The sequence below is a fragment of the Oryctolagus cuniculus genome, chromosome 3 (genome assembly GCF_964237555.1).
Source record: "Oryctolagus cuniculus chromosome 3, mOryCun1.1, whole genome shotgun sequence".
NCBI classification, from domain to species: Eukaryota; Metazoa; Chordata; class Mammalia; order Lagomorpha; family Leporidae; genus Oryctolagus; species Oryctolagus cuniculus.
Genome location: NC_091434.1, coordinates 164,374,775 through 164,388,813, shown reverse-complemented (window position 1 = coordinate 164,388,813; position 14,039 = coordinate 164,374,775). Strand labels below are relative to the sequence as shown.

The following is a 14,039-nucleotide window of genomic DNA, read 5'->3' as shown; positions in this document are numbered from 1 at the left end:
AAGCTTTGGATGAACTGGGTGATTTAAATAAATGGGAACAGCTCTCATGATGAAATGACCCAGAGGAGAGAATGTAGCTGTGCTTCAGATTCCTTCCAAATATGAAAGGAACTGCTGTGGATTCTCGCTCTAATAAGAGGTCTGTTTGGCAGCCCTACCCCAGAACCTGGGAATGACCCCAAGGTGCCCTGGGCTGCCACAGAACCCCCAGCCAGGGGACACAAAAAAGTGCATTCTGTGGCCCTGGCTGGCTGCAGAAGTGCTTTGGTGACACCTTCTCCAGGCCAACAGGAAGATGTGCTTGGTCTCATGGTCCATAGTAGACATGCAGAGTGCTCTAATTCCCATGCAAGTGCCACTCATTTTAAATTTTCTACAATGGTCAGGCACAAACTCTGTCATATTCAGCCCTATTGCTGGGATTCTCAGGAAAACTTTTAAAAAGAAATTCAAGGTGAAAACTGACTTGAGTTTGGGAGAAAAGGGCCAGTGACTCCTTTTCAATGATGAAGAATGCTTTTATTTATCTTTTAAACACAATCTGTTGGAAAGGGGTTAGAGGTGGTTCCCATAGCAACCAGCATTAAGCCTTAAAGGCAGTGTGCACCATTCACCCTGGGGCTCCCCATTACCAGATTTCAAAGTATTTCCCTCTCTCTACTGCATCCAGGTTCTACCACTTTCTACTATAGGTCTGGCCGAAGATATTCCCCCACATGGCTGGCTGGTGGTGAGCAGGTCGAGCCAGGATACTGCTGCTTGCTGCCAGGACTACCAAGGAGAAGTGCCCAAAAGTTGACAAGATGGCGCTGACAAGACCACCCTGAAATGAATTCCAGCAAGGCCACAATAATGAAAAGGGGACAACCAATGGGAGTGCTGGTACTGGAAGCACTCCTGCCGAGAAGATCCATCAGACTTCTGTACGCTTCACACTTCGTCGCCCATGCCCACCCAGTGGAAGGCAGCCTAGACAATCCTCAGCAGATTTAAAAGGAACCTCCAAGAGGAGAGACGGATGGGTGGAGTTGGAATTGTGAAACAACGCTTTGAGGGAAGAGCTCACAGGCCTGGGTTTCTGCCTCTGTGCTGGCTCTTATTATCTCTGTAAAGGATGAGCCTTGTCACTGTCTAGGATTTTCTTTTCTTCCTTCCCCTTGTCTCATCTACATTAAAACTCAAAACTGGGAGGGTAATGCCACTGCCTGTGGTGCCGGCATCCCACGTGCACACGGGTTCGAGTCCCGGCTGCTCCAATTCCAATGCAGCTTCCTGTTAATGCACTGAGGAAAGCAGTGGAGGACGGCCCAAGTCCTTGGGCTCCTGCACCCACACTGGAGACACAGAAGAAGCTCCTGGCTCCTGACTTTGGATCGGTCCCAGCTCTAGCTATTGCAGCCATTTGGGGAGTGAACCAATGGATGGAAGATCTCTGTCTCTCCCCTACTTTCTATCTCTGTAACTCTGCTTTTTAAATAAATAATCATAAAAACAAACAAAAACCCTCAAAAACTGCTAATAGTGAAAGTCACCAGTAGATTTAGACTACAAGAGGAAAAGCACTAGTTAGAAACTTGCAAGGAAAGAAGCTTACTCGCTGACTTACTCCTCCAGAGACAATGAGCCTGTCCCGTAATCATGGACGATAAATCAACACCCACCTGAGAGGACCGAGCATGAAAACTCCCATTAGGAGGCAACTTTATCCTCAGCAGGTGACACTGTAGGGCCAGCTTTCTCCAGACAGGTTGGCACAGAAGTGCCATATGGACCCGGCTTGTCTCCCCAACTCCAGGTCACCAGCACTGCACCAAAAGGAGCAGGCTAGTCTGATGGAAATAAATAGGAAGCAGGAGAGCAAAAATTCATCTTTAAGAGTACTGGCTCCCTGCAACAGCCACTACACCAACCTCAGTTTCATTGACTACTGTAATCATTAGCCTGTCTCAATTAAAAAAAAAATCTGAAATGGCTGCTAACAAATTTAGTCTCTATCTACGGCAGCTAGAAGCTATCCATTACATCCAGAAGTCCTCCTTGGGCTCTTATTACTGGTCTTCACGTATTGCATTTTCAGGCTCTTACTAATCTGGCGGTCATTCTCCCCTGTTCTGACTGATCTACAGGTTTTTGATGCCCTTGCTAAGGATGCTCCCCAGACAGAACACCATACTACACACACACACACACACACACACACGCACCCCTACCTGGGCAGGCCAGCACTGTACATCTCAGTTATGGACTCAGACTGCCTTTGCCCATCTGACAGGATCACATCTTATTGTTGAACTGTTTTCACGTGTATCCTTTTAAAAAACGTTTTTCTTTATATCTACACATTCCTTACTTCAGTAGACATAATTACTTTGCTTGCAGGTTGGAAGGGATCAGGCATTTCTCTATTCCTAGCATTGTGTCCATGGATATAAATGAAATTACTAAATAACTCCATAATTGAATGACCGACAAGTTTGATGAGGCTCATTCTGGGGATGATTCATAATCTAAAGATGGAAGATAATCATGCTGTAATAGGAGGTCTGCTCTTTCATCCACATGACCAGTGCGTAATGGTGTGCAGAAGAGTGCACACTCGATGGTGAGACAGCAGAGAAGGAGATTTCCATACACACACAAAAGTGGAGGGAAACATGATGGATGGGCACATCCACTTCTTTTAGGAAACTCTTCCCGAGAGAACTGATATAGGCAAAAGTTGTTCTGCCCAGATGAATCACGCCCAGCCTGCCAGATCTTCCTAGGTGCTGGAATGCCACCTCCCGGGGAAGTCTTTCCCAGGAGTTATTTCCTCTGCCCTTTTCCTGTGGTTTGTCCCCTCAGAAACTCCTGCTGAAATCTGACAGTCATTGCGGCAGTATGAGACAGGGCCTTTGAGAGGTGATTAGGCTCTTCGAAGGGAAGAATGTCTTTCTCAGGGGACTGGGTAGTTACCAGAGAGTGCCGGGTACAGAGGGTGGTCAGCCCTTGCATTTCACCTCCGAGCAGGGCTGTGTTCTTCCACTTATCTGCCAGGACATGGGCAGAAGGAGGCACCCACGAGAGGCTGTGCTCTTAGACTTCCAGGGTTCCAGAACCTGGGATCCCTCCCCCAAATCCCTTCCTGCATAAATTACTCAATCTCAGGAATTCAGGTACAACAACACAAGATGGGCTCAGACAACTCTCAAACTCCTCTCTTGTTTTTTACATGGCTGTAAATACGACCAGCCATTAAGGAGCAGAGGCCATCTTGTTAACTTATGTCACCCACACTCTACTGAACTCTGCTTTTCTTAAGGTGCACTAGTGAAAACCCTGGGACTCCATAAAAAGAATCTGTTCACTGTGCTAATTCTTTCCTATAAATGATACTTTAGGATCCCCTGGCAAGAAGGTAAGTCTTTTAAGTCCTATAACATTTCCTTTCAAAGTAAAGCAGCTCCAGGATAGTCTCGTGTCAAGCTGCCCATTTCCAATAATGGGGCCCAAGCAAAAGCAAGTAGGCAGTGGAGACCGAATCAAACTGGGAAGTCCCAAGAGAGAGAATACCCCACTTCACAAATATCCATTAAGTTGCAATTCAATTAAAGCATCTGAAAGGAATTCATAAGTATCAGCAGAGCCTGTAATTGCTTAATTAAGGATAGAGGCCCAGCAAACACAACCACAATAACAGCCTGATTCATTAGCACCTCTGTGATAGCAGAATGGGATTTCTCACTTAAACATACATTGGCTTTAATTGTGTAATTTGGTTAGGCACTGGTAATCCATGGGGATCCGGGAGAGGAGGGCGGTATTCCTGTCCACCTTCCCTCCCTTCCTCTCACCACGAGGTTTTTTTTTTGTCTATTGAAACAGGAAGGTGATGTTCCAATTAGGATTGACTGGAGAAGAGACATTAAAGAGGAAAAAGGAAAACTTCAAAGCATGCAGGGTGGAAGGACACACAGCTGAACCTTAAGTTTACGAAGCACAAACACACCAACACGTCACAAATCCCAGAATCCTAGAAGCTTGCTTGCAGGGTGCAGTAAGGAAGGCTCATAATGCTGCCCCTCCTCCAGGAGAGAGAGCGCTCTAGGCCCTAGGGGTGGCCTTGGGGACAGCCCCCACTCCCCAGCCTCTGAAGAAGAGTATGCTAGAGAGGACCAACGCAAGCCTCACACAGCTAGCTGCAGAGTGTACCTTGTAGAACGCTGGGGACCGCGTGCAGCTGTTCTGCCCATGAACCCATTGTAGTTGTTTAACTCATGCACTACTTAACACTGTGCATTCTGGCCAGGTGGTGCAGGTTACTGACCGACTGGATGCCACTGGTCACTTCCATAAGTAACTCAAGTGTCTCTCACCATCAAACTTCTTGGGTGTTTTTTTATTTCTTTGGAATATAATGAATGCTGTGCCACGGTGCCCCTGTAGCGCGACACCTTCCTTGGCAGACTGTCGCTCCCAAGAGCAGCAATCATCAGAGAGAGAAAGAAAAAAAAAAAAAACCCTGACAAATTCCGAAGGACAGACACAGGGAAGTCTACTTTTCTAGTCGTGTTTCATGTGACTCGGTAACTGGTTAATTATAAGTCACCTGCTGGGATCCACAAGGGAAACCCCTGCTAAGTGGCTGCCACACTCAAGGCAGTCTGGTGACTGGCAGGCCTCCTCATGCCCCCACCCCAGCCGCCTCAGTCTGGAACGCATCACACTGACTGGCGCATCACCTCTAAGAACACGGACATAAAGGCGGGGTGCACTCAGGGAGCTGGCAGAGGACTCCGGGTATCTGATATCAGACCCTTAAGGCTATTTGGCATTGAAGCCTCACATTCTTATTCTCTTCCAGTTCATAAGGAAGCAGTTGGCTTGCAGGTGCCACCTTGACACCTGCTATGCTTAGCCAACAGGACAACTTCCGAGCTGAGCCCTCAGCACGCCTCTGATACCCCAGAGCTAAGAAGGTAAATTCGAAATACGGAAACATAATGTGAAGGTCATTCTAACAGGAAACACGCCAAGCCCACTAGTGTTATTAAATAAAAATACGAATTGGGGACCATGGGATTTGAAGATTTGAGCCTCCATCTCCCTTTAGACAAGGTCCCCAAAGAAAATGTGACACACATGACAAGTGGAAATAAATTAAAAATAAACACAGAGGGTAAATAAACTGCTTTTGTGCTAATGGGAGGCAACGCATAGGGCTCGGTAGACGTGGCCTGAGAAAAAAGGATGCTTTTAAACAAATGCAGGCTGCCTGGGGAATCTTGGCTTCCCTGCTACCTCGGGACAAGCACTGACTGTGACTGCCTCCAAGACTGAAATAAGTATGCATGGGAGGAGGCCACAGCAGCAGGGACCTTGAGCAGTCTCTGCGCTGATGGTATAAGGTCACCTGCTCACCAGCCAAACCCAAACCAGGTGCTCAAAGACCAAAGGGCAAGAGCTTTCAGGAGGCGCTGACCTGTTAGCTACAGCTGACTTTGCGCAGCCCCACCTGCTAGCCCATCTGACCAAGCAATCACTCCACATACAGGGGTGCAGGAACCGTGACAGAGAGGCCAGCTGGCTCAGGCCAAATGCCACTCCCTATCAAGCTGCGGGGCCGTCTGCCCAAAAAAAGGCCACACAAAAATGGAAAGTGTCCACCCCACCTTGAACACACAGAGCTCCGAAGGCTGGGATTAATGAGAGCAACACATAAGGGACTGTTCAACAGTCCTCTAGACTTTCCCCTTGAGAATCACAACCCAAACTCGCTCCTCACTGCAGAGACATCATTTGCAGCAGAAGGCCAGTGCTGCGTGGTGCAGAGAGCAAACCTGAACCACGAGAGCCGACAGCCAGGTAAGCATTCCTGCAGCAGGAATGCCGGCTCTGCCTGCACTCACTCAGAGTGGCGGCTGGACGAAAGGGCTCTCCCCTCTAAGGACACGCCTCCACCCATGTTCTCACTCACCATCGTACCAGGTCACTGGCTCTGTGAACTATCCCCTGGCAGCCCTTCTTAGTTTTTTTTGGTTTCCCTAAGAATTCACACAAGTGCTTTGCAACATTTCAAAGCTCATATTCCCTATGATATTCTCTTACTCCATCTTTTTTATATCCTCATTTGCCAAGAAGATCTTGTTGAGTTTTACATTCTATAATTGGTATTCTGAAAACAATAGTTATACTGGAGAGCTTTCCCAACTGTACACGCCGCCTTCTTGATTCAAGTGAGATTCACAGTTTCTAAATGGATACAAGACGCCGACATTCTTGGAAAGTTAGCTTGACCCTTTGCTTTCTCTTTTCCACACTACTTCCCTGTTCTCTGCTACACGACTACTGTGTATTTCATAAGTTTGTTCCTTACTTCCCACATGTATACCCCAATCACCTGAATCTGCCTGCGTTTGACTCAACTCTAAATTGCGCCGAGAAAGGTCACAATGCTTTGCTAATTGATAGTAATGTACTGTCACATCTCAGGGCTTACAAAGCTGGCCTTCTGCGTACAAGCGGACCCGGCTGACTCAGAAGTCTTTGCTTGTTGGCTTTCCGACCATTATGCGCTTTAGCATCATCCTCACACTGCGGTATTCCCACGGTCGTTACTCCTCCTAACCCTGTCCCTCACGCACTGGCACGCTTCTGACGATGACTGTTTGCTGAGGACTCCCCGACCTCCACGTTCGCTCAGCGTCCTTTGCTGAGCTCGAACACAGCCACATATACTCACATACTACGTTTCCCGATTGCCACCTGGAGGAGGAATCACCCCCTGGCCCTGCTACTTCGCCACCTTCTCCCCGATTCTATCCTCTCAGCGAGTGCTCGCATCTGACTTCCCTTGGGACTTGTCCCAAGACCCAGGACCGTCCTGCCTGTGGATTCTTTGTGACAAGGGTTTAGGATTTTGTGGCGTTCTTCGTCGTAAAGCCAAAGAGGGAAGAGCCAGGGACATTCTTTCCACTGAGCTTGTTAGTCAGAGGAAGGGTGGCACAGCTCCTCTTCGTGATTTATTCTCTTAGCCACTAAGTCAGAATCTCCCTGGAAGCGCCACAGCGGTGGGCACACACACAGCAGTTGCATTTCTGTTCCCTGGCCGAGAATCACTGTTACACCCAGATCTCTCCTTAACTCTCCTGTGGAATGGCCTGGCTGCTCTAGACTCATTTCCTTAAGCCCTGCCAGCCATCCTAAGAGGCAGGAAACAATCTCCACTTATAACTAACATTCAAACAGAGACATGAAGAGGATAAATCACCTCCCTGGAGTCACCTGCTTACACACAATAGAGCCGGGCCTGAAACTGCTGTTTGTCTTCACTCACTGCAGTGTTCTGTTTCCCTGCCAGGTTTCTGAAGAAACTGAAAGATGCATAACATAGGAGCATATACTATGGCAGCAGACAAATGGAAAAGCTCATATTTTTATCATGTATTTGCTTTTGTGTAATTTATCTTACAGAACGTAAGTGAACCCAGGCAATGCCTTTTGAATTGCTAAGAGCAGAATAATGTCAAGTACACAAAGGAGCAGTTGATGCGGAGATGAGTGATCAGATTCCTTGGGTCTGGTCTAGGCAGGCCGGCCCTGGCTTCTGCAGGAAGGCCTACGCTCTGAGCTTGCTCCACTCAGATTCTTTTGCCAGAACATCAATGTTTTCCTGCCCCTGTGGCCAAGCAGCCCAGAAGGAACAATACAGTTTCTTTCCTCACAGCTAAAGCCCCGTCTGCCTAACGGTTGCTTCTGTTTTCAGGTACACAGCAGAGGATGAGAAGAATACACACCTCTACCCAAGGGAAAGAGTGCAGCACTAAGAACCTCCTGAGGGACAGAAATCAAGAGAAAAGGACCCAAACGAATCCATGATGCCGCCATGCTTCGCCTCTGATTATGACAACTCAGTCACAGGAACAAAAAGCAGAGCCCTCCAGTAACTGGGCATGTTATGGTCCTGCCTTGCTAGGGATGTCCCCGAGCCTGGTGTCAGGAGCGCCACCAGAAAGCCTTTGCGGTGACCACTTGGTCCCTATGAGTGTGAGTTTCACAGTCACATACATGTTCACGGAGTGATTTATCTCACATAACTCGGTCCAGCCAGCCAGGGGGAGACGGGTCCAGACACAAAGCTCGTGGTCCACCAGGGAAGAGGGCTGCGGAATTCTGGTGGAGCAGAGTGAGCATGGAGGCCCCTGCCTCAGTGCCTGCCCCAGAACTCACAGAAGGAGTGCTGAGGCCATAGGACGACAGCATAAGGGGCAGTGTGCATTGGGGAGCACGTTGGGGCCTCTCCTTTGTGAATAAATGAGTGCTTCTCTGTGGAGAGAGGAAAAGGACAGCCTTCTCCCCAAAGACAGGGTGTCTGGGAAGTAGTAACTGTAATATCCCAGCTCACAGTAAAAGCACCTGCTGGGCTCCGAGGCCTACATCAATCACAGGGGAAGGAGGACAGGTGACCTCAGAGGAACAGGCAGGGGGACCACCACAAAGACTTACCCGCAAGCAAGAAGGTGATAAGGCAAGTTTCCTTTGGCAAGTAGAGTTTGAGCCGAGAACCGCTGAACACGTACTCCACCACGGCTTCGGAGCGGCCGGCTCGCTGCAGGAAGGGCAGGAACTGCTTGGCCTTTTGGGTGTCCTGATGGAGAATAGAGGAAAATCACCGACTGGGAAGGAACGGAACCCCCGTAACGGCCCCTATCTTCTCCAGGCCAAAACTCAGGCAGAGCACAGGAGGCTCAGCAGACAAACGCCTCAGACCAGACACCTCTGGAAACATGACACACGCGAGATAACCTTGGGAGTTGGGAGCGCCACAGAAGAGACGTGCTTAGACAGTTTTCGGGACACTCTCCTTGACTCGGCGCTTCCTCCTGTTCCGAGACTGAGAATTCGGCAGATAGATAAGCTAGAAAGGTGCTTGGAAAATGAGAATCTCACTGCTCTGGGACAAGAGGAGGTGTTCATCTTCCTCTAAGATAAAATTGAGGTCAGAAGTCAAATACTAACCCACCAGGGAGGTTAATTTACTCTTTAATTTTCATTTAAAAAGAGTGATGCCCGGACTGTATTATATCATACAGTTCCATAAAACCCTTCTGTAGGAAACAAATGTAGTTCATCTCCAATCTTAAATAGGTTATGTAAGAATCCAGGCTCACTGCTTCTTAACCTTGAGAAAAAGCACAGCCTTCCTCGGGCACCAGTACAACAACTCCTGCTCTGTGTGCAATTCTGGGATGAGGCGGTACCTGGGGCAAACTGTGGCCACCCAGAAACAATGCTAACAGCGGGACATGCCCCACGGAGGCAACTTCCATGTCACATCAGCAAAGCTAACTATAGAAACAATGCAAACACATAAAACTGTGCAACACTTTTTTTAAAAACTTGTAATTCCTGCATCAACACAAACAAAGTCCACACATTCTCCCCTCAAGAACACCAAATGGTGGGCATTCTACCCCAGGGCTAGGGGTCTGCAAGCCCTTTCCTTCTCTCCTACCAACTAAACAGATGACAGAGGTAAGCAAACATCAAAACAGTACATGGCGCAGGCCGGGGGAACAGCAGTCAGTGACGAGGTGTCAGACTGCGGAAGTGCCAGGCCTGCCCGGAGAACCGGAACTTCCTCTTTAGAGGGCGTGTCCTGAACACTCCTCCACCAGCAGTAGGCACTCAGCCAAGCCTTCTGTTCTGACTTTTCTCCTAGCAACTAGCTATTATATCTAAGTTAACGCACATGAGATAACAAAACTGTAACAAGCCATCAAGCATTGGAGAGTTGTCACAGCAGCCAATGGGGCTCCTCTCACTCAGAAGCAGTGAGGTATGCTGGGATGAAAACAGTATTTACAGTAATGAGATTCTCACAGCAAGGCAGGGACAGCCATCCATTTGCAGTGTTGCTAACGGTATACTCCTAAAGGTGAGGCAACAATGAGATGTGGTGGGCTGGAAACTCCCACACAGAACACTGAAGCAATGCATCTCTTACTGTACACAATTGGCAGGACAAAGCCCTTTCAGGTGGTTGGCTGAAGTCCAGAACAGTCAGGCAAGACAAATGCTCCATGGGAACGAAAGCCCCACCTGATTAAAATCCTTTTGCCACACTAGTCCAAATCTGGGACATTATTCATGAGCTGAGCCAGTAAGTCAACAACAATTATCAAATTGATTATCACAAATCAGGAGGCAACCTAACATGGCTGAAGACAGGGCCATTTCCCTCAATAATGGAGGAGTCTGTAAGTGGCAGAAATAGACTTTTGCTCGTCATTGTGTCTGGAGAAAAATGCTTATAGGAAGGACAATGTGTGTGCACCCACACCGGGGCACACCTTTAACGTTAACAGTAATGAGGAAGTATCGGCAGGCACTCTTCCCTTACCTACTTTATGAACAGAGATCCCTACTCAGAATAATCAAGTAGAACCAAAGGAACTTTGCTGCAGTAAAAATCAACAAACAGTCCTCAGTCCTAAGCCTAACTCACAGCTCAATAATCCTATTCCCAAAATGACCTACAGGAAGATAACAAATATAACGACATGCCATCGATATGGCAAAGACTTTTTAGAAGTAGCATCAAACTATGAAAACTGAAGGCAAGAAAGCAAATTTTTTTAAAGCCTACGAGATTGGCCACATTTATTTCAAGCCACAAAATTGTAACACCCAACATGGACGGCCCTTTCTTCTAGCATCAAGTGTTCAAAGGCTTAGATGAGAAGATTTGCCTGTGGACTATCCTTGAAGAGATGGACATTTTATCCAAGTGGATAGATTCTGAAAATGAAAAGTTCTTAAAAAGTCAACTAAATTGACTGTAATAACCAAGAGATTTTGTCAACTCTCAAACCTCAGTCATAGCCACATAACAGTGTCTGTCTTTCCTTGTCATCAAGTACTTTTTTCTGGGCATGTTTCAACACAAAAATTCTTCCAAAGTTTGGTATTTTTTGGTGGCTTAAATGAAAAGATTGGGAAGAATAATGGACAAGTTTTCCTAGGTGATGTAGCAGTAAATCATTCCCTATTGAGTTATGGAAATTATTTATCTTTGGAATTCTGATTAATTAGCACATAACAGCACACAGCTAAGTAATCCGCCATCAAAAGAGCTGTGCAAGTACAGTGTTGTGCTTCAGCCTTTTATATTCATGTCTAGGGTCATTAGGAAAAACCTAAGTAAAAGGTAAAGAAGAAAAAACTTGGGGGCTGGCATTGTGGCACAGCAGGTTAAGCCTCCACTTGTAACGCCAGCATCCCATATGGGCACCGGACTCCTAGCTGCTCCACTTCCCATCCAGCTCCCTGTTAATGTGCCTGGGAAAGCAGCAGAGAAGATGCCCCAAGAGCTTGGGCTCTACACCCACAAGGGCAACCTGGCTTCAGCCTGGTGCAGCCCCGGCTAATGTGGCCATGTAGGGAGTCAACCAGCACAAGGAAGATCTCTCTCTCTCTCTGTAACTCTGCTTTTCAAATAAAAAAAAAAAATTAAAAAAAAAGAGGAAGAAGAAGAACGAACTTACTGTGAGGAACAAATTATAATGGAGAACAATTTAGGCCCCATGGAGAAACTGAAGATGCCAGATGGATCTTAAGGACAGTCAAGTGATTAAGTTCAAAAGATGTCATTAACGTGACACTTCCATCACTCCTCCAATCACCCTGAAGCACTAGCTGGGCTTTTGTGAAATTTTAGAGATTCCTTAAAGAATCCGTAATCCCAAAATGCATTTTTAAAATTAAAGATTGAAGCCCTCAAATCTACAGAGCTCACAACACTGAGACTTGTTGCAACAAATCATTTCAAGGTAACAATCAAATGCTTCTGCTTAGAAGTACAAATGCAGATTCTCACCCTGGGTTTCCTACGCTGCAGCTTATTTAAGGCCTGGCAATCTGTGCCATTCCTGATGCTACACAGACTCACAGCTCTGTAAATCTAAGCAGATAACTTAGGTGAGGTTTTTCTGTCGTATACTAATATTCCCCTCCAATGATGTAAACAATCAAGAGGAAATGTATTTCTGTATAGAGAAGTCTTCCTTTCATTACACGGATAGTTTTTATATTACCTGTGCTCTATAACAATCCACACTTGTACATACGTATTTTCCTGTACACTCTTAGAAAAGGTAATTTAAGGATGCATTAGCTACATTTAACCTGCTATTGTGGATGGCATCTCTTTAAGGAATGTTTCTGCCTCCTCAATGCACCTTGAAATTGAGAAAGTAATGATGCAACAAATGTGCCTGGGGTGACTTCATTCCAAAGGATGTTAATATCTATATTTCAAACTTAGGGAACAGGGTTTTGAATGACCACCCTCACGAAAGGCAGGATATTCCTTAGAGAGAGGCAAGGGTTATAAAGATGTCTTAATTATACACTCCCACTCATCTCCCACTTCTGGCTTGTCAGGCCAAGCCAATTCAAAACGGGAGTACATGTGTCGATGGCTGCAAGAATGCCCCATTTGGCAGTTCCACTGCAAGTTCTCTCTACAAAGTACCTTGCTATGTATGCAGCAGCATGTTTAAAATAATCTAATTCAATGAATTACCAGCTTTGGGAGAGTACAGAAGTTAGGTGGGTGAACAGAGGAGCAAATGAAGTAGAATCCTTGTACAACAAGCACAGAGAAGGTTATCAGAGAGAACATGACAGTGGTGGCCCTGCCAACTGTCTCCTAGACCAGGACTCACAGAAATCAAACCTTCGTGAAGTCTGCAACCATTTCAGGGTGTCAATTACAAACTATTATCAAAGTACTATGTAGGGTTAATAATATTGTGGCTTCATAAATAAAGGCCCTCCTGGTGGACAGCTTCGTCCCTGGAGCTCATGCGGCCCTCCTACTGACCCCTGCATGCTGGCCTGCTTGTGTTCGCTTCATGGAGACCATGGGTATTCCCTTCATATCCACTCTGGGATCATCTACTAGACAATCCCTGACACCTGCTCTCCTGGTTTCTTCTTCTTCTTTTTTTTTTTTTTTAAAAAAAAAAGGATCCTACAGGCAGTGTGGACAGTGAGAGAGACAGAGAGAAAGGTCTTCCTTTACCGTTGGTTCACCCTCCAATGGCTGCTGCAGCTGGTGCACCGCGCTGATCCGAAGCTAGGAGCCAGGTGCTTCTCCTGGTCTCCCATGGGGTGCAGGGCCCAAGCACCTGGGCCATCCTCCACTGCTCTCCCAGGACAGAATCTGGCGCCCCGACCGGGACTGGAACCCGGTGTACCGGCGCTGCAGGCAGAGGATTAACCTATTGTGCTGTGGTGCTGGCCAAAAATCCTATTCTTAATTCATAGAGAAAATGTCTTATCTCACTGAGGTCAGGTAACTAGATACAGAATTGCTTCTGTGGTTTTATCCTACACATGAGTACTTGGAATCAATAGATAAACTCTTTTTATTATTCATCAGCATACCAATATACTCTTTTTGATAACAACCAATGCTTAGGTAAGATATGAAGAAAATTTATGAAAATTAATTGCAACCACTAAAGGATATATGCATGAGATCCTGGTGTCAAAATATCAACCAATAAGTAGAAAATGTTTATGGCCCAGGTTAACCCATTATGTCCTACTATCTTATATACAGAAACCCATACAGGCCAGTGCTGTAGTGCGGTGGCTAAACCTCCACCTGGGACACGGGCATCCCATATGGGCACTGGTTAGTCCCAGCTGCTCCTCTTGCGATCCAGCTCTCTGCTATGGCCTTGGAAAGCAGTAGAAGACGGTGCTTGGGTTCCTGCACCTATGTGGGAGACCTGGCCGAAGCTCCTGGCTTGGGATCAGCCCAGCTCCAGCTGTTCCAACCATTTGAGGAGTGAACCAGTGGATGAAAACCTCTCTCTGTCTCTCCCTTTCTCTGTCTATAATTCTCTCTCTCAAATAAATAATAAATAAATAAAATCCTTAAAAATACCAGCACAAATTGAGCAACGTATATAAAACTTATGCTAAATTTGCACCTGTGTCAATTTCGTTGACATATTCACCTAATTGCAAACATGGAACTTGATGGG

At 46.6% G+C, this 14,039-nt stretch overlaps 1 protein-coding gene across 1 annotated transcript in view; it reads right to left on the bottom strand.

Moving 5' to 3' along the window:
• SND1 (staphylococcal nuclease and tudor domain containing 1) overlaps window positions 1-14,039 on the bottom strand; it is a 410,316-nt gene that overhangs the window by 140,590 nt on the left and 255,687 nt on the right. The window contains exon 15 of the mRNA XM_002712078.5: window positions 8,485-8,626. Coding sequence (XP_002712124.1) covers window positions 8,485-8,626 — 142 coding nt within the window. The remainder of the gene's footprint in view (window positions 1-8,484; window positions 8,627-14,039) is intronic.